The sequence below is a fragment of the Nannobrachium achirus genome, assembly GCF_963921795.1.
Source record: "Nannobrachium achirus genome assembly, chromosome: 5".
Lineage (NCBI taxonomy): Eukaryota > Metazoa > Chordata > Actinopteri > Myctophiformes > Myctophidae > Nannobrachium > Nannobrachium achirus.
The window spans coordinates 8,898,284-8,926,019 of NC_137814.1; the positions used below are offsets into that span (position 1 = coordinate 8,898,284).

The 27,736-nt window shown below is 42.5% G+C and overlaps 2 protein-coding genes across 2 annotated transcripts in view; one reads left to right on the top strand and one right to left on the bottom strand.

Moving 5' to 3' along the window:
- The window catches only part of stk11 (serine/threonine kinase 11), a 48,020-nt gene extending 23,572 nt beyond the window's left edge, over window positions 1–24,448 (top strand). Inside the window, exons 6-11 of the mRNA XM_080726354.1 lie at window positions 1,857–1,993; window positions 4,796–4,923; window positions 12,899–12,956; window positions 13,778–13,965; window positions 17,761–18,001; window positions 24,334–24,448. Coding sequence (XP_080582480.1) covers window positions 1,857–1,993; window positions 4,796–4,923; window positions 12,899–12,956; window positions 13,778–13,965; window positions 17,761–17,963 — 714 coding nt within the window. The 3' untranslated portion in view covers window positions 17,964–18,001; window positions 24,334–24,448. The remainder of the gene's footprint in view (window positions 1–1,856; window positions 1,994–4,795; window positions 4,924–12,898; window positions 12,957–13,777; window positions 13,966–17,760; window positions 18,002–24,333) is intronic.
- The window catches only part of LOC308286045 (voltage-dependent calcium channel beta subunit-associated regulatory protein-like), a gene marked incomplete at both ends in the record, with an annotated part of 49,423 nt that continues 46,016 nt past the window's right edge, over window positions 24,330–27,736 (bottom strand). The window contains 2 exons of the mRNA XM_080727007.1: window positions 24,330–24,457; window positions 26,999–27,126. Coding sequence (XP_080583133.1) covers window positions 24,330–24,457; window positions 26,999–27,126 — 256 coding nt within the window. The remainder of the gene's footprint in view (window positions 24,458–26,998; window positions 27,127–27,736) is intronic.

Here is a 27,736-nt window from a genome sequence, read left to right on the forward strand (position 1 = left end):
TGTTACAGATGTTGTCCAAAAATCATGCAGATCGGTACACAGTATCTCTGTAGCCGTTAAATGGAACGGGTATTTCTTACATTGATGCTCCTACATATTAGCATGCAAGCACCAGTTAAAGTTACTTTCCATCCCTCATATACTGTGTGCACAGTGCACATCCCATAACCCACACACTGCACATCATTTCGGAGCTCATATCTTTGAACGGGCAAGGGCTAGTTTTCTGCAAATCTTGGTATATATTTCTTTCTTTTTTTTGTTAAGCGAACATTTGTAACTCAAATATTTGCTTCTGGGGGCAGTCCCTGATACATAATATTTTGAGATGGGGTCGGCGGCCAAATACATATAATTTTGGGGGTCCTTGACATGAAAAGGTTTGAGAACCACTGGTGATAGAAACATGAGTTTTTCAAAAGGATTTAGAAAGCATTTGTAAAATTGTGTAAAAAATATTCAAAGACTTAAAACACACAATACAAAAAAAAGCAGATCTACAAGCTTGCTGTGAGCTTGTATATCTGCTATTTTTTTAATGGTTAAAGTAACGAATGCGTTCCAGTTCTGGGTTAAGTGTGAAGGTTGGTTTTATCAGTGAATGTGTCATCTATGGAGGTTACAGAACTGATTGAGCGCTCACGCTCCACACAAAAATGTGGGCAAAATTCACGAGAGCTACACATTCATCAAAATGGTTTAGCCCTACAGTTGCTGAACAAAACATGATTTCTGTGATTCTTTTCTTGGGTTGAGGAATTCATACTCACACTTTGTCAAGTCCCGCCCATTGTCCCGCCCCTCTTCACACCCATTGGTTGCTGTGTCTTGGTGGGACACTCCGTGGGACACTCCATCCACTACCATTTGAATTCAGTTGCTTCTTATTGTTGTTCTGTGTGTTCAATTCTAATTTCAAACTTGGTTTCAGTAAAATGAAGCTGCTCAGTTGCAGTATAGTGATGCAGTATATAGATGTTTTAGCAAATTCAACATAAAAAAGGTGGAACCAGGCAGATAGAGCCTGCTGCTTTGTCAGTCAGGGACCAACCAGAAGGCTAACAAAGGTGAATTGTTGTTGCTTTGATTAAATAACCCTTTCATTTTTAAACTGCTAATGGAGGATGACCATCGATGATCCCCTGTGAAAAGTCAATGTTTTCAGAGTTGTCATGGAATATTCATCTCAAATGATGTACCGGTAGGTCCAGAGTACCTACCATCAACAACACAGCTTTCTGGACCCATGGCATAACTCATTGTGATGCAAGCGTCATGTTGTGAACTTGTAAATCGTCAGGAAAAAAACCCAAAACATTTTGTATTTTAAAACGATATGCCAGCCGACCAGAGGGTTAAAGGAGTAGTTCACCCCCAAAATGACTTTTTTTCTATTGATTACTCATGCCATGGAGACTTGAGTTCAATAATACGTTTAGTTTTTTGTCACATTCGTAAGACGAAAATGTGATAACAATAAATTTACCCCCATTGATTCCGGATGGAGACCCGTTTCGAAACGGGTCCCCATCCGGAATCAATGGGGGTAAATTTACTCGAATCAAATTTTTGTCTTAGGAATGTGACAAAAACCAAAACATATTATTGAACTGTACTCTCCATGGCATGAGTAATCAATAGAAAAAAAGTCATTTTGGGGGTGAACTACTCCTTTAAGAAAACGCACCCTCTTCTGTTTAGTTTACACTTGTTTATTTATTGTTTTTTTTTACGAACTCTTGCATGGCACTAACTTTCCCTCTCCCATGGTGCCTCTCTCTCTCTCTCTCTCTCTCTCTCTCTCTCTCTCTCTCTCTCTCTCTCTCTCTCTCTCTCTCTCTCTCTCTCCCTCCCAGGCCCTTCACCCTTTCGCGGAGGATGACACGTGTCGTACCAGCCAGGGCTCCCCGGCCTTCCAGCCCCCAGAGATCGCCAACGGTCTGGACACCTTTTCGGGGTTCAAGGTGGACATCTGGTCGGCTGGGGTGACACTGTGAGTGGCTCTCCCTGGTGCCCTGGTTTGGGTGGTTCTTTTTAACCCAGATATACAATATATGAGCTTGTAGCTCTGATGTTTTTGAAAAACTAAAATATTTAGAGATGGGGGTGTCGGCGGCCAAATACATATAATTCCAGGGATCCCTGACCCCTAGAATTGGTTTGTGAACCACTGACGTAGAAACATGCATTTTTTCTAAAAACCTTAGAAGGATTTCGAAGGCATTTATAGAATCGGGTAAAGCATAAAATAATGGTTAAAGTCTAACTCGACAGAGATGCTTTCCAGGTCTTCAGGACCCCTCATAATGCTGCGTTCACAGCAAGACACAAAGACACTGTCACAGGCTACCATTATTTTCTCAGTGGAAGCCAGTGACATTAAGATACTAAAGATACATAAAGATACATACCAGCTCAGTGGCCTTGTGGTTAGAGTGTCCGCCCTGAGACTGGGAGGTCGGGGGTTCAATTCTCCGGCCAGGTCATACCAAAGACTATAAAAATGGGACCCAATGCCTCCCTGCTTGGCACTCAGCATCAAGGGTTGTATTGGGGGGATTGATCACCACTAAGGTCCAGGGACTACAGATGAAAATTAGCCTGTGGCAAACTCTGGCTCATTTACATTGAAGTGAAAACTGACATGTCGATTAATGAATACTGTCCCTGTCAAATAAACAAACTTTCAACTTTCAACATATGTTTGTAGCTGCGACAAATCTACCACAGCTACAAAGCTACAAACAAAAAAAAAAAAATACAAGTTGTGATTGTTTCAATTTAAGATACAAAGCTTTGTATCTTTGTGTCTTTTGCATCTGCTAGTGTGGTCACTCTAAGAGTGCACAGTGCACACATCGTCCTTTTGGTTCCATGTGTCCACTCTTGAGTTACAGCTCCATGAGAGTCCATTTGGTTCCACTTGTACACACTGAGTTACAGCTCCATGAGAGTCCATTTGGTTCCACTTGTACACACTGAGTTACAGCTCCATGAGAGTCCATTTGGTTCCACTTGTACACACTGAGTTACAGCTCCATGAGAGTCCATTTGGTTCCACTTGTACACACTGAGTTACAGCTCCATGAGAGTCCATTTGGTTCCACTTGTACACACTGAGTTACAGCTCGGTATGTGTCCATTTGGAACCCACCGGAACCCAGCGGTTCTTGCATTTTGGTATTTTATTTTACTCAGGATAGGGATAAACATGTTTTTTTTTCAACAAGAAAATAAACAGTTTCACTGACAAAGGTGATCAAAAATGAGTAGGCTAAAGCTAAAAGCTTATAAAGGCCTGTCCTACGCACGTACCCTTAGTTTAAGTTCCAAAGGTAATGCTTGCAAAGTAATCAAGTCAGACATACAAGAAAGAATTAACAACCAAAAAGCGTAAGCAAAAACATGCCATTATAAGGATCTACCTCAAATGATCCATATAGGCATATAATACATATATAATACAGCTTTAGGCATCGTTTTACTGAGGTGTGGTGTACCACCAGGTGGCGCCCATTCCGAGGTCTCTGGATTTATCCCGGGGCGAGCATTTTGGTATTCCCGAGGGTCCCTGGACCCCACATTGAGAGCCACTGCCCTGGTTCCCCCACGTCATGATTATCAGCTCTATTTTTATGAGCTCAGTTGCCAACAGGGAATTTAGACAGAATTCACGGAATGTTGGAATAAACGAATACAAGGAAATATTTAAAAAATGCCCCACTTGGAGAGAAAGGTTAGTCTTTTCCCAGAATGGGGTTTGCCTCAGTTTTGCTATGAACGAAACTGTCTTGAGATGCTTTGGGCAAATTCACAGTACACCTACAGCAGTACATAATGTCATGTTTAAACCGTATTTTGTTTGCTTTCCATCCTTTTTGGGTGGGGGGTGCAGAGCATACGAGCAGGGGGGAAATGGTGCTCCACGCTCCAGGGGGCTGCTGTCACGCTTGCTATCCGCTCATGTTGCCTCAATAGGCGGCCCGCGGGCCATTTGCGGCCCGCGGGGGGCTACTGTCTGGCCCTCACCAACCCCAGTAATAATGGTGGTATGAGAGCAGCAACAACCCTAGTATATCGTCATTGTCGGGTGGAAATCCTGTATCTCCAAATTTGTACGTTCTTTTGCAAATCATACAAGGCCGTCGCACAAAAGTAGTGAAAACAGCAGATCTACACGTTGTGTGCTTGTAGATCGGCTGTTTTCACTAGTTTAAATCATTTTAATATGATAAATTCAAAACGAACGGTTTTGGACATACAAGATTTTCAACGACGATATCTGAACTGTTGCTGGAGTAGTGGGAACGCCACCGTCGCCCCCTGCCCCCTGCAGGGGGGCCACCGTCGCCCCCTGCATGCCCGTGGCTTGGTACCCAAGACATAATTCGGCCCTTGGGGAAAACTAATTGCACACTTTTGGACTGGAAAATTGCTTTATCTCGCGATCTATCCCCAGATCGCGTTCTTGTTTAAAACTAGCCCTTCTCTACGGACCATAATAAAGGGATGGTTATAATTTTTCTTTACCCGGTGAAAGAAAAGACAAAACGCTGTTAGTTGCCGGAAGTAATCCAATTACATTTCGACATTGGTGCGATCAATGAAAAAGAAAAGCAGAGGTGACTGAATGAATGAATTAATGAATGCCTGGTGGGAAATGTGTAAGAGAACACTCAGAAAACGGCCAGAACTGAGAACATTTTACAATAACTGTTACCTTGGCTTACAATATGCAGTTACAGTTACAGCTGTTGAGTGTTTTCATACTCTTTACTGTGTTCTCTCCACACAGATATAACATTACGACCAGTCTGTATCCCTTCGAGGGCGACAACATCTATAAGTTGTTTGAGAACATCGGAAAGGGAGACTACAGCGTTCCAGAGGAGTGCGGACCCCTCCTGTCAGACCTGCTAAAAGGTGAGTTTGGGGCCGACGACACGTCACGACAGCCAAGCAGCTACGTAATGTACGTACACGTGGCTTGGTTTCACGTACGGTTAAGTTCATTTATAAAAGGCGCTTTTCAAAACACATATTACAAGGAGCTGTACAAATCAGAGTTACAGTAGATGGAAGAATGAAACCAGTAAGACCCTAATCGGGAGATGTAAAAAATGATGGTGGCGCTAAATGGGACAGATCCATGTTGATGACATGTCTGTAGACATACCGCTTTGCGTGATTTTAGGGCAAAATCTGTAGGAGCAGTGTCCAAAAATGTGTTTGAAAAACACCTGATGGTGGCGCTAACCTGTGCGAAGTGAGCGGTGGTCACGTTGCATGGTAATTTTATTATAATAATAATAATAATAATGGATTGCATTTTTATAGCGCTTTTCTAAGCAAGTTGCGAACTCAAAGTGCTTTACAATGGTCCATTCATTCTAACATATGAACATTAGTGAGGACCTATTATATGAAAATAGATTGAAAAGTGGTGAAGTAATCCTTTAAGAACATATTTCATTCTGTCTGCCTGGATAGGGAAAGAAAGAGGGTTTATAAGATGCCTGAACCCACCGACGCCTGCTCTGCAGTTCTCTCTGAATTAGACCTACTAGAACCAATGTTGTAAATTGTACTTGATGGTGAATACATGGTGAATCTGCAGACTGGTGTGTCATTTTTTCCTTGCTCCTCGAGAACCGCAGTAGTTTTTGACGTATAAGGTTTCCACCTGACATTAGGCCTGTCACAATTATTACATCGTCTAATCTCAATTATTTGAGGTCATCGCAATTATTTTGTCATAATCGTTTCCATGTTGAGAAATGTTCATATAGTTTCAAACACGTTCTAAAAGTAGTGGAAATGGCAGATCTACAAGCTCACAACGCATCGTATTGCGTTATGAGCTTGTAGATCGGCTATTTCCACTATAAACTATTTATAAAGCATAAAGTTATTAAACATGCCAGTCATGCCCTTGTATATTTATAGTTATTTGTCACATCTGCCCTGTGCAACTTCAAAGCCAAACGGAATTTAACATTTCAGTCATATGCTCCAGTGTTCAGGGACAAAAACACAATTAAATCGTTAATCGCAATCATCTGAGTGACACTGAATCGTCACGTAAAATGTCATAATCGTTGACAGCCGTAGTTTAGTTTCCACCTGACAGTGACATGTAATTAAGGCAGTCTTCAGGCAGCAGTAGTTCCCGTCTGTGTCCAGTAGGTGTCAGCATGGTGCCAGGAGTGGCGTGGGGCAGCCTGTGTCTCTCCTCTTAGCATCACTGGGTTGGTCCTACTGTAGTGTAGAGATCCCAGCAGACGAGCTGCTGACGTCCTTCCCGTTGATGTGGAACCAGCAGCTGAATGCTAAACAACACGTTGCTGTACTGGAAGCAGAGCCTTTCTCCTGTAGGAATGAATGCTAAACAACACATTGCTGTACTCTGGAGCAGAGCTTTTCTCACGTAGGAATGAATGCTGCACAAACCCTGTAGGCTTCTCGAACAACAACAACAAGAATACCAGGCTCCTGATGAGTCCTGATGAGGTCCAATTAGAAGTATCAAAATATTCCACTTGTATTCAGAATGGCAGCTCAATTAGAATACACAATGTAAATCATGTAAACCCATCAATTGGAAGAGAATATCCCAATAGGGTCTGATCTAAATGAAAGTTTTAAATGAGTGTTTTCAGTCTTGTTGAGATAGTACTAGTAAGACGCCTCAGGGCCAGTGATGTATATCGGACCAGTTACCAGTAGCGCTTTGGAGGCCGGACGTGACCGGACGCCGTGTGGCCAATATATTTCCCACAGGCACGGACGGCATGGAACAGTGCTTGCGCGCAATGCTAGAACTCCCCATAGATTCGAGTGATGACGCGCCATATAGCCTCCAGTTTCTAATGAAATGGCTATATTTGCATAACAAGTTTACCAGGTTTGCCAGTAAGTGGTCTGCAGCGCATCCCCCCTAGATTCACAAGCCTAAGTAGCCTATTAATATGGATCCTACTTTAACACCTACAGTAGCATGTGCATGTGTGTGCGTCCAGTCCTCATACATGGCTCCGTATGTAGGCTGTTTGAGATTCCTTCAAAGCAAACTTGTTTCTCTACTGCAGCGCTGTATTTTCTGAGTTAAATGAAACTAGAAACTAAAATATTAAGTAACAATGCAAATGTAATTAAGACTAGAAAACGTCTTTTTAGTTTTTCCACCATTAGATCTGCTGAGATCCGTTCTTTCCAAATTGCCTCTAGAGGCGCGTGCACGTGACGTCAATAAATGACCGTCCGCCCTGAAAAGAAAATCCCAAAGCACCACTGCCAGTTCCCATATATGGAGACCCCTGGTACCCATATATGGAGATCCATGTACTGTATATGGAGATATGCTGTGAGAGCCCAAACATGCTTACTCAGTTATTTGTTATGTGAAAGTCCTATGATGTCTATGACATCTGCCATCATGTCTATGACATCTGCCATCATACCAGTGGGGCGGCATAGCTCAGGGGTAGAGAAACTGGTATTAGAGCACGAAGGGTATAAATCCCGAAGGGTTCCCAGTTCGAATCCGGGCTCCCCCTGAGTTAATGTCGAAGGGTCCTTGGGCAAGACTCTGAACCCCTAATTGCTCCCGGTGAGTAGGTTGGTGCCTTGCATGGCTTCCTCCGCCACCGGTGTATGAATGTGTGTGTGAATGGGTGAATGTAATGCACAATCTATGTAAAGCGCTTTGGATTAAAAGCGCTATATAAATGCACCATTTACCATTTACCATTTTACCCTTTTATGCCCTTACATGGAGATCCCTGTCGGTAAAACCAGCCGTTAGTGTGGTATGTGGCCGGTGTGGCCTCCATATATGGGCATTCCCATATGAAGTCATGAATGAGTTAATTGAGTAGTCAAGAGTCATTGTTTTTTGACAACATACGCCTTTGTATCTTATACTTCGATGTGTGACGGTGTTGCTCAAAAAAAAATAAAAATAAAAGATCAACAAGCTCGCAACTAAGCTCGTAGATTGTCTGTTGTTGAAGCGGTGACTAGCCGCTTCCAATGTATGCTCATGTCTGTCTCATGCCTTGTCCTCACTCACTCACTCACCAGTATGAACAGGATCTGAGAGAGAGAGAGAGAGAGAGAGAGAGAGAGAGAGAGATGCTGATTTCTAAACCGAAAGTGAAACTTACAAACCGCACGGTGAAAACAGAGAGAGAGAGAGAGAACGTTGCGGTAAAAAAAAAAAACACACACACACCAGTAAAAACGGGACTCGTAAAATGTCCCTGGGACCCATCTGAATCAAAAACATAGATCTGGAACTGCTCTAATTCACCGCTTCAGTTCGAACCGAGGTTTGATTTTTTTTTATCTATTTCTGAACCGTCTGTCTGTTCGCTGCCTGCCAGGCAGACAGACAGACAGACAGACAGACGCCACCACAGCGACTAAAATAAAAATCACTTCAAGGCTTCAAAGGTATTTAGTCTGCTCTGCTGAGGTTGTTCCCACTGAAGCTCAGAAGCTGAGCAGAATGGAATGAGCCTCTCCGTTGCTGCAGTGGAGTCAGTGCTGCTGGTGCCACCACCCCATCGTTTTCTCTCTGTGTGTGTGTGTGTGTGTGTGTGTGTGTGTGTGTGTGTGTGTGTGTGTGTGTGTGTGTGTGTGTGTGTGTGTGTGTGTGTGTGTGTGTGTGTGTGTGTGTGTGTGTGTGTGTGTGTGTGTGTGTGTGTGTGTGTGTGTGTGTGTGTGTGTGTTAGGGCATTCACGAATAGTGATTTTTAGTTTTTGAATTATTCGACCCCAAAGTATTCGAATATTCGACAGGACTTGCCAAACTGTCAAATATTAAGTAAGCAAGAGGCGGACATTGTGAAAATAGCCGATCTACATGCTCACAACGCCTCGCGTTGTTATCTGCTGTTTTCACAATATTTATCTGTGGAACCGAGTCACATTAAATGCAATACCTACAATTCCAAGTGCTTGTCAGGGTGGGGGTCCCCAGTTCAAATATGTTTATTTTGGGGGTCACGGCCTAAAAAGGTTTGAGAAGCCCTGGTATAGAGCATTAACAAATTCATCCACCAGGGGCATTGACAACTTTTTCTTATGACTTCCTATCTAGCCAAATTTTATAAACTATATATTTTTTAAAGAGAAAAAGCAAAAAAGAAAACAACGTCGAATAGTGACTTTGCTATTCGAATATTCAAATATTTGGTGAATGCCCTTGTGTGTGTGTGTGTGTGTGTGTGTGTGTGTGTGTGTGTGTGTGTGTGTGTGTGTGCGTGTGCGTGTGCGTGTGTGTGTGTGTGTGTGTGACGGTCTGTTGACGCAGCACCTGAGAAGAGGTGTGTTAGTCCAGTGGTTCTCAACCTTTGACCACTGGATGGTTTAGTGATGAGTCATACATTTTCACAGTTTTGTGGGGTCCGTTTTTTAGCCCAAGGAATGTTTTTCTTGCAAAACAAATACTTGCAATGGATTCAGAATAATTAAAAACACCTAGTTAGACCCCCTCACATCCCACTTAAGAGTATTTGTTTTCCTTTTATAGTATAGTCAGTGTATAGTAAGTGAATGAGACCCAAAGTTACCCTAGCTGTCAAAGATTCTCCTAGGGATTTTGAATGTCAAACTTAGATATCGTCATTGTCGGGTGGAAACCTTGTATGTCCAAAACCGTTTGTTTTGTTTTTATCATTTTTAAGCACACAACGCCTCGCACCGCGAGGCGTTGTGTGCTTGTAGATCTGCTGTTTTCACTACTTTTGTGTGACGGCTTTGTTTGATGAAGCAGGGCTTTACTTTGCGAAGAAATGTACACATTTGAAACTTGGAGATACAAGGTTTCTGCCCGACAGTGACGATATGTCACTAGACACCTTTACGAACACATTGGTGAAGAAATCGTTTGGTAAGGAATTTATTCCCAGCTTTTGACAGGTGTTCTGATAATATTCCTTGACTCTACCTTCTGTCCTCTACGTGGCAGGAGACTCATCCACCGTTACATACATGTGTTTACACTGTGACTCACCTCTGACTCACTGTCTTGTCTGTCCTCTTTGACATCATGCTTACATGTGTGAGCACTGTGTGTTCTGTGCTGCGCGTAGGCTGGCTGTTCTCACTATCATTTCCGAGACACCGTTATCAAACATATAATTCTCAGAATGTCTGTCTGTCTGTCTGTCTGTCTGTCTGAGTGTCTGTCTGTCCGACTGTATCTGCACAGTGGCTGGAGCAAATGATCTGAATCCGCATGGCCATTAGCATATGAACACACCTGACATAACTGCAAAGCCCGTTTGTCACTTTGACAAATCGTATGCTGTATATTAGCATTTTTATCGTGTACAGTATCTATTCTGCATCTAGCATGATGCATATCTATTCTGCATCTAGCATGATGCATCATTTTTAACCAGCTCTCTTGTGTGTGTGTGTGTGTGTGTGTGTGTGTGTGTGTGTGTGTGTGTGTGTGTGTGTGTGTGTGTGTGTGTGTGTGTGTGTGTGTGTGTGTGTGTGTGTGTGTGTGTGTGTGTGTGTGTGTGTGTGTGTGTGTGTGTGTGTGTGTGTGTGTGGGCGTTGCACAGCTTTGCCAAAATGTGTGTGTTGTGTGTGTGCGGGGGGTGTTTACACACCTTTGGTGTCTGTCTGAGTGTCTGGCCCTGTTACAGCGCCACCAGGAGGCGGGTATGAGTAAAACACATTTTTGGACAGTACTCCTAGAGATTTTGTCCAAATATCTGTAGGAGTACTTGTCAAACGGCTTCTGCTCTGCACCAGAGCAGGGAGAGGAGAGGCTAGAAAGGGAGGGACGTCGTGTAAACACAATCCAATAAAAAAAATACTAACTTTGAAGCTCAAGAAATAACCGCACTAGCCTAAGGACAACCCACTCTGTTAGTTATGAGAGGGCCCGCGAAATCTAGCAACAGGGGCAGCCGAAATCTAGCAACAGGGGCAGCCGAAATCTAGCCACAGGGGCAGCTATGAAAAAAATCGACTAAAGCAGGTATGAAGGGGTATGATAAAAGGCAGATTTAACCATATATGTGTTTTGGTCTGAATGACTCCTTTAACGCCCTTTACTGCTGCTGCTGCTGCTTCTGGTTCAGGAGCATGTTTCACCTACTGTTCCGTAGTGTCCTTGCAGGAGGTGTAGTCGTGTTCTGATGATGAATGGGGCTTTTATATCGCAGGCGTTCGTTCATTAACATTCCCTGAACGAGTTCCCTTTGAGGATGACATGATGCTGGCCCAGGCTGCCCTGAATCCCAGCCGCTCTCCTCTTTAAAACCCATTCAGAACGGGTACACATGGTGTATCATTATTTTATGCTTTAACTATTGAAAAACAGCAGATATACAAGCTCACAGCGCGGCACCGAGTGCCACGCTGTGAGCTTGTAGATCTGCTATTTTTGAAAAATCGTGAAAATTTTGAATTTTGATACGATTCTATAAGTGTCTTTTGAATCCTTCTAAGATTTTTTTGAAAAACCTATGTTTCCATGTCAGCAATCTGGCCAGCCATCGTCAAAGAAAAGGTCCTTTTTACTTAAATGGAGCTCAGTTAGTCTGTTCTTGAGAGACTACTATGTCAGTGGTTCTCAAACCTTTTCATGTGAAGGACCCCCAAAATGATTTTTATTTGGCCACGGACCACCCAGAAGCAACATTTTAGTTACAAACGTTCGCTTTGAAAATACATACTATTCAAAGATTTGCACACATTTCCACGACTTTTTCCAAAAATAGCAGATCTACAAGCTCACAGCGCGGCACTCGGTGCAGCGCTGTGAGCTTGTATATCTGCTCTTTTTCACTGGTTAAAGCATTCCATAATTCTAGGCCTAAATGGGTTAAATAACGTTCCGTTGAGATGTAATTCTCTACCGTCGTCTTTTATCTTTTTTCCTGGGATTGTTAGAATGTGTCTACTTCTGAATCACTGCTTCTCAAACGTTTTCATTTCAAGGACCAGTTTGATATGCAACACGCCACTACAGACACCACATAACTACTACCAGTTTTATCCACGAGTCGAATACCTAGGACTTCCGACGTTAAAAAAAAGACAGCAAAAAGACTTATTTGGGATGTTCCTTTTAGAAAGGGTGTTTAACTGTACTTGTACTGTACTACTATATTGTACTGTATTGACTATACTTGTTATGTTCTCTACTTTTCTCTAATAGAATACTCAATCAATCAAAGTTTACTCTCTCAGAGTTAAGCCCTTTGCACACAGGCGCGTTTATCCGCACGGATAAAACGGACAATTTAATTTTTTTAAAAGAAAACAATGATTCTCTACGACTTCATGTACACCGGATCCGAATTAGCCGGATTAGTCTTGACGAGTGGCTGCGGCCGTGCGTTTTTTTCTCGATCGAACCCAGTTTGATTCATGCGTCTTGTCGCATGTGGTAAAAAACTCATCACTCCTTTTATGACTCCTTTTGGGATCCGCAGCGCCGATTCCGCACAGCATTGCACACCAAATCCAATGCGTTTTATTCATGCAGCAAACGAAAGAAACGCAACTGTCCTGTGTGCAAAGGGCTTTACACTTGGTTAATATTACAGGATGCTGGCAGGATTTCAGCGTTAATTTATGCTTAATGTACTTGAGCCACGCTATAATGTCCCCATATCGCTGTCACTCCAGCAACACCGCAATTAGTTGTAGCGCTAACTTTTTGAACGGACGTGACTAGGAATTGTCAAAGAATGTCACAAACACAGTATAGACACTAATTGTCAAGGACACAGTCTGTGTAACTTTTACTACAGATCTTTACGAACTAAGAGGCATTTATGAATCGGTAATGCAATGAAGTTAAAAAAGAGAACAAAAAAAAGCTGTTAATGTCCCTAATCTCTCTCTCTTTGTTTTGTTTGTTTTTCAGGAATGCTTGAATATGAACCAGTCAAGAGGTTTTCAATACAGCATATACGGCAACACAAGTGAGTGATGTCTTGTAGTAAAGTCACCATAGTAATGTTTATGAATCTAACAACTGCTGTGTACTGTATGGAGACATACAGTATAGTATCTTCTATATAGAGTTCAGGTTTTGGCGGTGTGACGGTTTCTCTGTACCCAGATTCCCAAATATGGACATATGCCTGACGTCGGTGCAAATCACAGTTGTTAGGCAACGGTTTCTGTTTGGTGTGACTTCAGGACGGAGCTTGATCAGCGAGGGAGAGGGAAGGAGGGTGTGTGATGTCAGACTAGAGCTTGATCAGTGAGAGAGAGAACTAGAGAGAGGAAGGGTCGGGGCTGGTGGGGGGTCAGGGGGATAGAAGGGGGGGGGAGAGAGAGAGAGAGAGAGGGGTAGGGAACGCGGCTCTTTATGCTTGCAGGATATGTCTATATATGGTCACTGTATGTGACCAAAATTCTTTTTTTGTTTTCTCCTTCATTTAAAGGCAGGGTAAGTGATTTCATTTATGCTTCAGGGGGGGGGGGGGGGGGGTCTTCCTCCAATCATGATCAAGCGCCCCCACTCGACCATGATTGGAGGAAGGCCCTACTACTCTATCCTGATTGGAGGAAATCCTCCACCAAAACAGAAACTGCTTTTTTTCCCCCTCACAGGGCATAAGGCTGAAGACCAAACCCTCTATAGTAACTAGTTCTATCAGAACATTTACCCATGTGGGTTATTACCTTTTAATGCCCTACTTCAGCAAACAAGAGTGTCAAGCAAAAATGTTTGCACACACAAGGTTCCAAACCAACGTTGACTTACCAATAAAATTGTTCCTTCCTTCACTGCTAGTTGGGTGCGTAAGAAACACCCCCCCTCGGAGCCCCCGGTGCCCATCCCTTGCAACGCGGAGAGCAGAGACCCCTGGAGGAGCATGACGGTAGTGCCCTACCTGGAGGACCTGCACGGCTACGGCGAGGAGGACGAGGACGAGCTGTACGACGAAGAGATCATCTACACTCAGGACTTCACAGTGCCAGGTCTGTGTCCCTGGATTGATCCATTTTAATCCCACATTGAGTGCTTTTCCCGATTAAAGTCGGGATACTGCTATAAAATAACAGTAGCGCACGGTCATTTGGGACCCGCATGTGAAAGAGAACTCAATCTCCCATGAACGGCTGCCACAGACCGCATGCTACAGTTTAATCAAATCAAATAAAAAAGTCAATCTCGCCGAAAGCACTCAAAGAGTTTGACGAGGCACCTCATCATGGGCACCGCGCTGGGAGCTTGTAGATCTGCTATTTTTGAAAAGTCGTGATCATGTGTGAAAAAGTTGATTGTATGTATTTTTTAGGCAAACATTTATAACTACAATTTTGCTTCTGGGGGGTCCCTGGAACTAAATATTTTGAGATGCGGGTCCATGGCCAAATAAATATCATGTTTGGGGGTCCTTGACATGAAAAGGTTTGAGCACCGCTGACATAGAAACCTAGGTTTTTCAACCCTAAAAGAAAATCACGATTTTTCAAAAATAGCAGATTTACAAGCTTGCAGCGCGCTGTGAGCTTGTTTATCTGCTATTTTTCAATAGTTAAAGCACATAATAATGCGTTCCCAGTCTAAATGGGTTAAACCCCCTCACCCTATGAAGAACATTCATGTGAATCCTTGTACCCAGGGCCCAGAATTTGGTGGGACACCCCTGCCTGTGACACACAGTAATCGTGTCATGTCCAGGGGATGTACTTGCACCCCAAGCTGCCTGGCACTAAGGAAACGGGAGCCATTCTCCTGACCTGTGGACCGCATGGCTTTTTTACCACTCACTAAATAGATCCATCACAGAGCAGTGATGTCACAGGCTGACCACATGACATTAGAGACCCACACGAGGCCACTCCGTTCTCTTGGGGATCGGAGAAGGACACGGTTACATCATCTATGCATGAATATTAAATGGACGGGGAAAGATCATGCTGAAGGACAGAAAAAGGCAGGAATCTGTGTTCTCCATGTTGCAGGGTTCCCACGGTCATGAAAATCCTGGAAATATTTTGAAATTAGAAAAATATTTTTCCAGCACTGAGAAAAGTTTTGGAATTGATCAAGGGTCCTGGAAGGTCCTGGAAAAAAATAGTTTTTGGTTATTGATTTTGTTAACTCATTTAGTGCCTTTCTCGAGATATCTCGCGAAATTCCCTTTGATGTTCGCAGTGCCAATCGCAAGATGTCTCGCGAAAAGTAATATATTACTGTAACGGCGGTTATCCTACCGGGTACATGGGCGGAAGGTCTGGACATTTTAATCCGTTAATTTCTGGGGCACAAAATGGGTTAATACCTCTGAAATGACAAATTAAACATTGGCCAAATTGTCAAATATTAGAGGCAGACATTTTTAAAATAGAAGATCTACATGTTGATCGGCTATTTTCACAATAGAAATGTGTTATACAAAATTCCTCTACTCTTAGTGCTCGTCAGGGTGGGGGGTCCCCAGTTAAAATATGATTATTTCGGGGGTCACAGCCTGAAAAGGTTGAGAACCACTGGCCTACACTACCTGTCTTTGGGCATTGCGCACAGGAGTAAGCGACTTGTTATTGAGCTGAATTGTTGTTATGTAGTCCTGGAAATTGGGTTAAATATTCTGGAAAAGTTTTGGAAATTAAGTGGTAAAAATTTGTGGGAACCCTGAAGTCGGCTATGGGATCTAAAGCGTTAATATATTGGAACTGGCAGAAGTAGAGGAGCACATCTGCCCTCTGAATGTCCATCGTGTTTTGGTCGCCAAGTCTCAGCCATTTTCATGCTGCTCCATTCATCATTATGATAATGCTGCATGTACAGCATTAGGGCTCTGTCAACCTTCCATAGCAGAAGCCTACGGAAAATACAGAGAATATTCTGGGGGGGGAGAGATTATGTTAACCCATTTAGGCAGAGAATTATTTAATTATTGAAATTAAATACAGACCCCCTGTCTGTCATCATCATTTATGACATCATGCCTTTTGTAGGCATGTCATCATCATGTCATCATCATATATACCCTTTATATAGAAAAAGGGACAGACCGACATTTGCTTATGTAGGCCTACCCATTTCATGGGTCTGGCAAATAGCATATATACAAGCTTGTAGATGAGCTATTTTTGAAAAATCGTAAAAATGTGAATTTTCATACGATTTTGACCCGATTCTATAAGTGTCTTCTAAATCCTTCTAAGCTTTTTTTTTTGTTGAAAAACACATGTTTCTATGTCATTGGTTCTCAAACTCTTTCATGTCAAGCACCCCCAAAATAATATGTATTTAGCCGCCGACCCCCCATCTCAAAATAGTTTGTATCAGGGACCACCCAGAAGCAAATATTTGAGTTACAATTGTTCACTTCAAAAAACATAATATTCAAAGATTTTAGAATTTTCACTATTTTTCAATAGTTAAAATAATCGTTAAAGTGGTGAAAATCTAGAGTGACACAATGCAGGTCTAAGCATAACACAAAAAGGGGTCTTGCATGTAAAGCTGTGTGTGTGTGTGTGAGTGTGTGTGTGTGTGTGTGCGCGTGTGTGCGTGCGCTGTAGAAGCATATCTCACTGTACCAAAATGTGCTGTGGGTTTTCAGCGGAGCGGCTCTCAGTCTGAATGAATGCAGCTAAAAATAGAAGGCATGAAAATGGTTCACGGTGTGGGAGTATGAATGGTTGTTCCGGCACGGTTGTTCTCTCTCTCGCGCACTCTCTCTCTCTCTCACACACACTCACATACACACGCACACCAGCATAGCCCCCATCCTGTGTGTGTGTGTGTGTATCTGTCTCTCTGTCTGTGTGTGTGTGTGTATCTGTCTCTCTGTCTGTGTGTGAGCGTAATCTGCATTTTCCTCGCCACTTCCAATCTCACTGGTAAATCCTGTGTCCTATGAGTTCTCTGCTGACTGGTTGAAAACTGGCATCCTGACCTGAACATGTATTTTCTATTTAACCCATTCAGAACGGGTACACATTATTGTGTATCATTATTTTATGCTTTAACTATTGAAAAATAGCAGATATACAAACTACCATAAAATAAAATTCTTTAGTCGACCGTACTCCCAGTCGAGATAGTAAGTGTTTTCCCCTCACCTTCAGGTCTTGAAGTGTGGTTGCTTTCACTAATGGACTCCGTTTTGTCTTTGGTTTCGTGGCTTTGTCACCGAGCCCAACGGCAAGCAAGAACACGCACGCACGCACGCACACACACACACACACATACATACACACACACACACTCAACTAAAAAAACACATTTGAATATAATAATAATACTAGTAAGACGCGAGGTTGTGCCAATTCTTGACCCCTGGTACCCATGTTTGGAGATCCATGTACTGTATTATGGAGATATGCGGTGAGAGCCCAAACATGCTTACTCAGTTATTTGTTATGTGAAAGTCCTAGGATGTCTATGACATCTGACATCTGACATTTTATGCCCATACATGGAGATCCCTGTCTGTAGAACCAGCCTATGTCTTGGCCATATATGGATTCTGTTAGTGTGGTATTTATAATTATAAACATTTGCTTTCTCAAATCGGTTTGATCTCTATATTGAAATGGCATTGTCCAGATTATTGGCATTATTCAGACCTTGAGGAAGCCTAATGGTTCATTTTGCCCAAATTCAAGCTGTTTACACACACTTTGAGTTGAGAGTAACAAATGCGGCTTAGATCTTTTTCATGTGCAAGTTGAGATCGATCGCCCCAGCCAGTGGGGGTGGGAAATGTGGAACGGAGAATGTTGCTCACGTTGCTTTTACACGTCATTTTGCAGGGCAAGTATTGGAGGAGGAGGAGCTTGGGGTCGGCGGCGGCGTGGCGAAGCCCCCGTGTGTGAACGGCACGGAGGGGGTCCCTCTGAACAGCAAGGCCAAAGCGGAGCGGCGGTCCTCGGCCTCCTCCAACCCCGCGTCGCGCAAGGCGGGCGTCTCCACCGCCAGCAAGATACGCAAGCTGTCCACCTGCAAGCAGCAATGACCCCCCCGTACAGAGACACACACACTACACCCTCCCTGGTGAGTTTAAAGACAGACTGCTACTATGGGTGGGCGATATGGTGATAGACGATAACATGTCTCCACGATATATATATGCCTTTTCAGAGATATCTTATATATCGTGATACAATCGAGTATCAAAGTCATGACGTCACTCGCTCATCCCCCAGTTCGCGAAAGTAATTTCTCTGTGGAGAATAACATTGAGTCATCATAACATCGTCACATAAAAGCATTGTGGTCCAGAAAATAAACAAATGGTCTCTGCGATATTGTCGGGTTGGTGGCTCTGTATGGTTTATGATAGTCAGTCACTAATATTTGATACAGTCTGTTTCTGGTGAAAATGTAATTTGGCGACAGTAACATTAGCGTTTTCTCACCATCGGTTGATTCAAACCGCTGAGATCATTTGTTTATGTTTGGAACACAGTTCTTATATGACGCAATGTGAAAAAAGTGTATGTGAATTTAGAAGGGGGGGGGGCAACGGGAACCAGGTAGGATGTGTAAATGACGTCAAACTCTGCAGCTCTATGAGGGAGACTTATAGAAAATCCTATTGAATTGTTAATACAGAGATTCATTGCAGAATTAATTTAAACCTGCATTTTGGTCTAAATCAGTAGTTCTCAAACTTTAAAATGTCATGGTCTCCCCTTAACTCTGACGGTATACGAATGAAACCGGTCCATTTGGTTTCATTTGTATACTGTCAGAGTTACATACTTGTAAGGCTCAATTTAGACCTCCCAAAGGGAACCCAGAGAGTCCCTGGATCACACTTTTTGAGGACCACTGGTCTAAATGGTCAGTTAATCATTTTTCTTTTAGTTTTTGTTACCTTGTACCGTAGGTGGTTGTAAAATAACTTGGAAAAATAACCATAAAAAACAACTTGAAAAAGAATCGTGATAATATTGTGTATCGTGATACAGCTTGGGAAGATATTGTGATATTTTCCATATCGCCCACCCCTAACTGCAACGGAAGTTATCTACTTGCTCCACGCAGTTCCTAGTGAAGCGCATAGACATATAAAGGTAGACGCCTCCTCGGCTCTGGGGTGTTGGTAAAAGAGGACTGGCAAGCTTCCGGAATTCTGAAGGACGCTTCCTTGTGCGTCACAGAATGGGATGCTCGGTAAACCAATCGGATGCGGGATTGCCTCTTTCCCACTGCAGGGGGCAGAGAGTATTTTGCGTTGTATTTAGCAATTTTAAGAGGGAAAATAAAAGAGGGGTCTAATACTTGGTTCTACCACTTTTTGTGGTCACATGTTCAGATACTGGATTCTGATTGGCTTAAAACAGTGGTAAATCAGTCAACAACCTTGAGTTGGCTCATGGACCCCGCCCACTGTAGTGTTGCAGTTGTAACATTTCCAAGATCAATGCAAGTTACAACTGTGTTTTCTTTCATTTATATGGTAGAAGTGGTAGAAAAGCAATTTACCATTCGAGGGTAAATTGCTGGCATGTGCCACAACCCTGAAACAGTGGTAAATCAGCCAACAACCCACTCCCTCTCATGGCTTACTTTTTACTAATTCCATTCCATATAGCTACTCTTGGTCTATCCATAAATGTGTGTAATCTCTGTGTTCATTCATGTCAAGGTGCAGGTTTGTCCATGTGTGTTGAAATATATTGTCCCATGTATTTGCTAGAGAAACACAGTGTTTACTTATTTATACTGTTGCCCGATCACGTGATCGGATCGGCCGCCGATATGGCCGTTTTTATAAGATCGGAGATCGGGAAAAAAATATCGAAAACGTGTTTTTTTTTTTTCTTTTTTTCAAAAAAATATTTTCGGGGAGTACTGAAAGTTACAGGTAAGGTGAATGCGATATGAAATGTAAGCTTACCATAATCACAGTAATCCTTAATCATTTTCAATCATATTCAAGGGCTTTTGGAGAAATGAGACAGACAGAGCACTGCAGAGGGAAGGTGATTGTGTCAGACTCTGTGTCCAGCTGGCAGCTGATGCCATTAAGTAGTAATTGGCCCCTTGTTAATGGATCAAAGGAAGGCAATTATGTCTCTCTGCACTGTCAACTAGCTGCTACAGATGCATACTTTTCAAGCAGACTGGTTAATTGGTTCTTAACTTATTTTGTTTCAACTTTAAAAATGGCCAATGTTTTACCAGTTTTTATATAGTTTGTTGATTATTTTTGATGCTGTAATGGTCTATTTTATTTTATTTTTTGAGATATTAAACAGGTTTTAAAAGTCCTTAAATCGTGACTTCACTGCCATTTCAAAGGCCACACCAAAAGTCCGCTGCACAATGATTGAGAAACACTGCACTAGTAGGCCTATATCACTATACACTACTCATAAGCTTTGTGTTTAATTTGTTGATTCAGTGCTGCACTAAGTGATAGAATGAATAGATTTTTGTTTTCTTAATGCCTTGCCAAAAGATCGGATCGGGAAAGATCGGGATCGAATCGGAAGCAATAATATTTGATCGGTATCGGATCGGGAGCAAAAAAAACCCTGATCGGGGCATCCCTACTTATTTATATCCATAACAATAGATTTTCCCTTAAACAAAAAAACTTCACTATCGACACGTTTCACACGTATTTAATTTCTTTGCTAAATAGTTAAATCATTGAATCGAATCGTATCACCATGAATGAAACAATATCGTCCATGTATCGTATCGTCAACCATGTATTGTGTTGCATATCGTATTGCTATTAAATGTCACACCCCTAATACAGATGCATACAAACTACATCCTTCTACCATACAGATGCATACAAACTACATCCTTCTACCATACAGATGCATACAAACTACATCCTTCTACCATACAGATACATACAAACTACATCCTTCTACCATACAGATGCATACAAACTACATCCTTCTACCATACAGATGCATACAAACTACATCCTTCTACCATACAGATACATACAAACTACATCCTTCTACCATACAGATGCATACAAACTACATCCTTCTACCATACAGATACATACAAACTACATCCTTCTACCATACAGATGCATACAAACTACATCCTTCTACCATACAGATGCATACAAACTACATCCTTCTACCATACAGATACATACAAACTACATCCTTCTACCATACAGATGCATACAAACTACATCCTTCTACCATACAGATACATACAAACTACATCCTTCTACCATACAGATGCATACAAACTACATCCTTCTACCATACAGATGCATACAAACTACATCCTTCTACCATACAGATGCATACAAACTACATCCTTCTACCATACAGATACATACAAACTACATCCTTCTACCATACAGATGCATACAAACTACATCCTTCTACCATACAGATGCATACAAACTACATCCTTCTACCATACAGATGCATACAAACTACATCCTTCTACCATACAGATACATACAAACTACATCCTTCTACCATACAGATGCATACAAACTTCATCCTTCTACCATACAGATGCATACAAACTACATCCTTCTACCATACAGATACATACAAACTACATCCTTCTACCATACAGATGCATACAAACTACATCCTTCTACCATACAGATACATACAAACTACATCCTTCTACCATACAGATACATACAAACTACATCCTTCTACCATACAGATGCATACAAACTACATCATTCTACCATACAGATACATACAAACGACATCCTCCCTGCCTTGTGAGGGAGGGAGTGAGTTTGTTTGTCATGGTAATGAATATGTAAAATAAATAAAAAAGCAAAGCCATCAGAATCACAAAGAACTCAAATTAACAAAATATCAAATTAAAGAAATAAACGAGAAAAGCTAATTTTTGGTAAAGGAGTGAAAGTAGACGATCTACAAGCTCGCACTTCGACACATTGCATGCTTGCAGAGCAGCCTCTTCTTCGGCGTACAACAAAATAGAACTTTGAACAAGCTCAACAAGCGTAGCAAAGATTTGCAGTCTGTGGTACAGCATGGCTATTTTCACCCTGGATTTCAGTGGACTCGGGATTATGGCAGTTCTCCCATAATAAGTGTGTCGTGTGGACAAAAAGAAACATTGTCCCGCATTCAAACCGACGAGCAGATAGCGGCAATATTTAAACATTTTCTTTTTTAAACGAATTCCCGGTCCACGCCCCCACAACTAGCTTTTTTCAGGCAGTGTGTCACACATACGTACGCGCGCACGCGCCTCCATTGTTCCGGCGCTTCAGGAGAGGAGAGGAGAGGGGTGGGAGAGGGGTGCAGTGCAGTGGAGGAGAGATGGCTCTGTATTAATTTGTTGTAGCGATGACTCACCCCGAGATGAGATGGAAGTGGGCCGCAGGATGTGTTCTCTCTCTCTCCCTCCCTCCTATAGTCTGTGTGTCTGTCTGCTAAACCTCTCTCCCTCCTATAGTCTGTGTGTCTGTCTGCTAAACCTCCCCCACCTCCCTCCTATAGTCTGTGTGTCTGTCTGCTAAACCTCCCCCAGTTAATTCCATGATGACATCATTCAGTGTGATCGTATAATTGGGCCCTGCTGCTCTCCTCGTGTTTCCATCATTTGAGATGAAACTAAAAATAAGAATGAATCCAAACCAACATAAACCAACATAAAGTCAACTCACTTTAAAAGTGAGTTGACTTTATGTGATGTGAATGCTCCGATGAAGGCTCTTAGCCGAAACGTGCAAGCGTTCCGTTTTGGTGTGTGCTAATAAGTGGAAATGTGATTACTTTGTCCTCCTGATTACATTTTTTGGATGTGCTACCTTTTTGGAATTCAATTCCTACGTAAACCAACATACATATAAGTATATACAGGGTATATGCACATTTCTAAAGTGACAATTTATTTCATTGTCGAGAGTAATCAACAAACTATACTTTAAAAACAGACACTACAGTACTCCTATTTACTCAATGTAACAGATCCTTATAGCCACCTGCTGCACCCTGTTTAATGCAGTAACATTATGATTTATTTGTTTTTTTTAATTGATTTCTAATAAAAGATACATAGCCTTCATACTTTTGCATAAAGCCAGCGTATTTTTCCACTCCCATGTTAACTCATCCCCTGCTTATGACGAGTTTGACGAGTTATATTTATGTGTCCACTCTGCTTATGACGAGTTTGACGAGTTAAAAAAAAAAAAAAAAAACGTTTTTTTTTTTTTTTTTACATAACAGCCATTTTTGCTTACATAACATGTAAAACATAATGGCTATTATCTCAAGAATGCCTGAACGGATTTCCAATCGGATTTTTTTGTTTGAAAGCTGTGAACAAACTGCACAAACATGGTGCATGATCTGTGCATGGGCGTGCATGATCTGTGCACTATAAATTACATGGAAGTCTATGGAGTCTATGGGGAGATCCCAAAGAAGGCATATTCAAAATGGCAGTAGATGAGTTAATAGGGGTATGCAAGACTTGAGTAATATCCCTCTAAGGTACATTGTGAACAGATTAAAAACTGATGACTTATTTGCGATTAATCGCAAGATAAATCATGCGATTAATCACGATTCAAATATTTAATCGTTGGACAGCACTATTTTTGATGTCTTTATTGATAGTATACAGGAAATAGACAGGAAATGGGGAGAGAGAGACGGGGAGTGACCTTTGGGTCGTCAGGATCGGGATTCGAACCCGCAACCCGCTTTCGGGCTGCATTGGAGCCTAAGTGCCGGGTCAAAAATTGTTGACCTTTTCTAAATGACTATTATTACCAACACTTCCATGTCGTTATTCCAGGGTTCCCACGGTCATGAAATTCCTGGAAATATTTTGAAATTAGAAAAATATTTTTCCAGTACTGGAAAAGTTTTGGAATTGATCAAGGGTCCTGGAAGGTCCTGGAAAAAATGGCTATGCATTGTCTTTGGTTATTGATTGTGTTAATACCTCTGAAATGACAAATTCAACATTTGCCAAATTGTCAAATATTAGAGGCAGAAATTGTGAAAATAGCCGATCTACATGCTCACAACGCCTCGCAACGCGAGGCATTGTGAGCATGTAGATCGGCTATTTTCACAATAAAACCGTGTTATACAAAATTCCTCTACTCTTAGTGCTCGTCAGGGTGCCGGGGTCCCCAGTTCAAATATGATTATTTCGGGGGTCACAGCCTGAGAAGGTTGAGAACCACTGGCATACTGAGTGTTATTGAGCTGAATTATTGTTATATAGTCCTGGAAATCGGATTAAATATTCTGGAAAAGTTTTGGAAATGAATTGGTAAAGATGTGTGGGAAGTTCTGGGAACCCTGTTATTCAACCACTCATATCTCTCTCTCTCTCTCTCTCTCTCTCTCTCTCTCTCTCTCTCTCTCTCTCTCTCTCAGGTGGATATCCGTTCCCGTCCGTGTGTTTTTCTGGAGTCCTCCTTGTGCAGTTCTATGTGAAAACCTGCTGACATTACACCCTCCTCCTGCTCCTGTATCCCCTTGGACCAGCGGCCCGCCTCCTCTGTACGGACAGAGAGGAGGATGAGAGGGGGGGGGGGATGGGGGGTCTGGGTGGGATTGATGAGAGATTGAGTGATGTGATGGGTGTGTGCAGTGTTGGGCAGGTTTACTACTGTAGTCTCTGGTTAGCCACACAAATATTACACAATCTCTGAATCTGGAACTACCCCTTCCTGAATGCTATATAGCAGTGCTTCTCAAACTTTTTTCATGTCAAGGACCCCCACATGGACACTTATTAGCTCGCGGACCCCCATCTGAAAATATATAACATTTGTGCGGCTCTGGCAGTGATTCCCAAACATTTTAATTTCAAGGACCCCCAGTTTGACATGCATGTATAGGCTACAGAGTACCTATCGCTGAGAGGGTGAATTTGTTTCCCAACTATCATTTAGCTGGGGACCACCTGGAACTCCCTCAAAGACCCCTGGGGGTCCCTGGACCCTACTTTGAGAACCAATGCGATATAGAGTCTGGAACTACACCTCCTGAAAACTGAGAAAGGAAGCTTCTATTTTAATTCATATTCTTGTGAACAGGAAATGACAAACGCATATCTTTACATTTCATTTTCAACTTGAACCCTAGTGTCCATATTCTGAGAACTTAAGCCAAAAATAGCAGATCTACAAGCTCACAACACCTCGCAGTGCAAGGCTTTGTGATCTTGTAGATCGGCTATTTTTTGGCAAATAAGTTTGGTGTAGAGGGGATAAAAAGAGCAGACTAAGTACAGAGTGAAAGGTCAAGTTTATTGACGGTTCAAGTGGTTAAATATCTGAAAACACAAATTGACATGAATCCAAAATCCATTGATGATTGTGCTGTCAAACAATGAAACTATATGGAATCTATGAGAAGGTTGTGGGGGTCCCTGCTTCTTCTCTCTCTCAACTAAGGGGTCCTTGTCCTGAAAACATTGAAGACCCCTGGTTTAGTGAATGTGTGTGATGTTTGACCCCCCCTGTCTTCCTCCATGTCCGTCTGTCCCTCAAGGCGTTCAGAGCACTGGTTCTCAAATTAGTGTTCGGGGACCCCCGGGTGTCCTGGGTGTTCCAGGTGGTCCCCAGCCAAAACGAGTTAATATAGTGTTATAGCGGTGCATGGGGGAGGAGGGTGACCGCAGCCAAATGCATCAATCTGTATCCGGGGGGTCCTTGACATGAACATGTTTGAGAACCGCTGGTCTCTCAAAAGTGGGGCCCAGGGACCCTCAGCGTTCCTTGAGCCTGGTTCAAAAACCAAATGGACCTTTACATGGTCTGTAACTCTGGGGGGCCGTTTCCACCAGCAAAGAACCGGTTCAGGTTCTTCCTCCCGCCTATGGGATGAACCAGAGGTGGGCTTTTCCACCGAGAACCGGAGTTGGTTTCCGAACCGTAAAAGTTGGTTCGGAACTGGAACCACAAAAATCCTTGTTTTTTTGTGGTTCCAGAGCCAAATCCTTGGCTCTGGTTCAATCTGGTGGAAACGCAAGCCGTTTCGCAAGAACGAACCAAAGGTTCCCAAGAAAGTTGAACCGGCACTGGTTCTGGAACCAAGGTTCTTTTGCCGTTGGAAAAGGCCCCTGGGAGTGACCCTCGTGGTTCCATTTGGTACACTCTGGGGCCCTTTCCACCAAAAGAACCTTGGTTCCAGAACCAGTGCCGGTTCAACTTTCTTGGAACCTTGGTTCGTTCTTGCGAACCGGCTTGAGTTTCCACCAGATTGAACCATGATTGAACCAGAGGAACCAAGGATTTTGTGTTTCCCGTTCGGAACCAACTTTTACGGTTCGGAAACCAACTCCGGTTCACGGTGGAAAAGCTCACCTGTGGTTCATGCCATTTGCGGGAGAAAGAACCAGAACCGGTTCTTTGCCGGTAGAAAAGGCCCCTATGAGTTATGGGGGTCCTTGGGGGTCCTTGACACGTACTCGTTTGAGAACCGCTGCTCTAGAGAGAGACACCTTGAGGGGGGGACAGGTGGACGGATATGCAGGATATGGAGAAAGACAGAGAAAATGGTGGGTGGGGCTGGGGGGGCGAGCGTGCGTCTTCACCGGACGTTACAGCAGTGGCGTCAGTTCAGCAAAAGCTAAGGTATGGCAACCTGACTGGTGTCTTAACCCATTTAGAACGGGTACACATTATTGTGTATCGTTATTTTATGCTTTAACTATTGAAAAATAGCAGATATACAAGCTCACAGCGCGGCACCGAGTGCCGCGCTGCGAGCTTGTAGATCTGCTATTTTTTTTAAATCGTGAACATTTCAATTTTGACCCGATTCTATAAGTGTCTTTTGAATGCGTCTAAGGTTTTGAAAAACCAATGTTTCTATGTCAGCAAAATTTGAGTTACAAACGTTCGCTTTGAAAATACATATATTCAAAGATGTGCACACATTTTCACGACTTTTTCAAAAATAGCAGATCTACATCTGCTATTTTTCACTGGTTAAAGCATTCAATAATTCTAGGCCTAAATTTAAGGCGCGCGTGCAAGACACCAGTCATGTTGCCATACCTTAGCAACAGGCATGATGGCAGCTGCCATACCCAATTGACGCCTCTGCGTCACAGCGAAGACGAGGAGGACGAAGGCACCGCCCGCCAAACAGAGCTCGACCTTCTTCACCCAGCGTTGATCTTCATCCATCACCCTCCTCTTCCTCTGTCTGCAGTTTCTAAAAAGACACACGCGTTGTGGATGTGTTTAAAGATGCATACGAAAAAACAAACATTTGAAAAGGACAAAAAAAATTGAATGATTGATAAAAACAAACAAAGATATGAATAATTCTATATTTAAAAAAGAGCTACGTTGAGGTGTTATTATTACCAACACGAAGAAGTGCATGCTTGTACGGAGCCCGGGCTGTAGGGGGCGCTAATGGACAGCGCTTAAAACGGACTGAAGCCTCCACACGTGTTGGGGGGGAGGGGGTATCGTTATTTGTATTTTTATTTTTTGGGGGATTCTCCATTTAGGTTTTCTTTTTTTTTTTCTCTTTTTTTTCATTAAATATTTTTTAATTATTATTTATATAAAACATGTCCTTTAGCTGACTGTGTTTTATTGCCTTGATGTTTTCTTTAGTTTTTTTGTTCTCTCTCTTCCCCCTGACGTTGGGTTGAGCTGAGCATACTGTCAACATGCAATACAAAGTGTATTGTTTATAATATCTGCTCCTCACTGGTTTTATTTGTGGTGTTCATAATATCTGCTCCTCACTAACTTGGATTTCTCCTTTTGCACAAAGAAGTGCATTGCAAGATAGAGGGCGCCAGATCCCT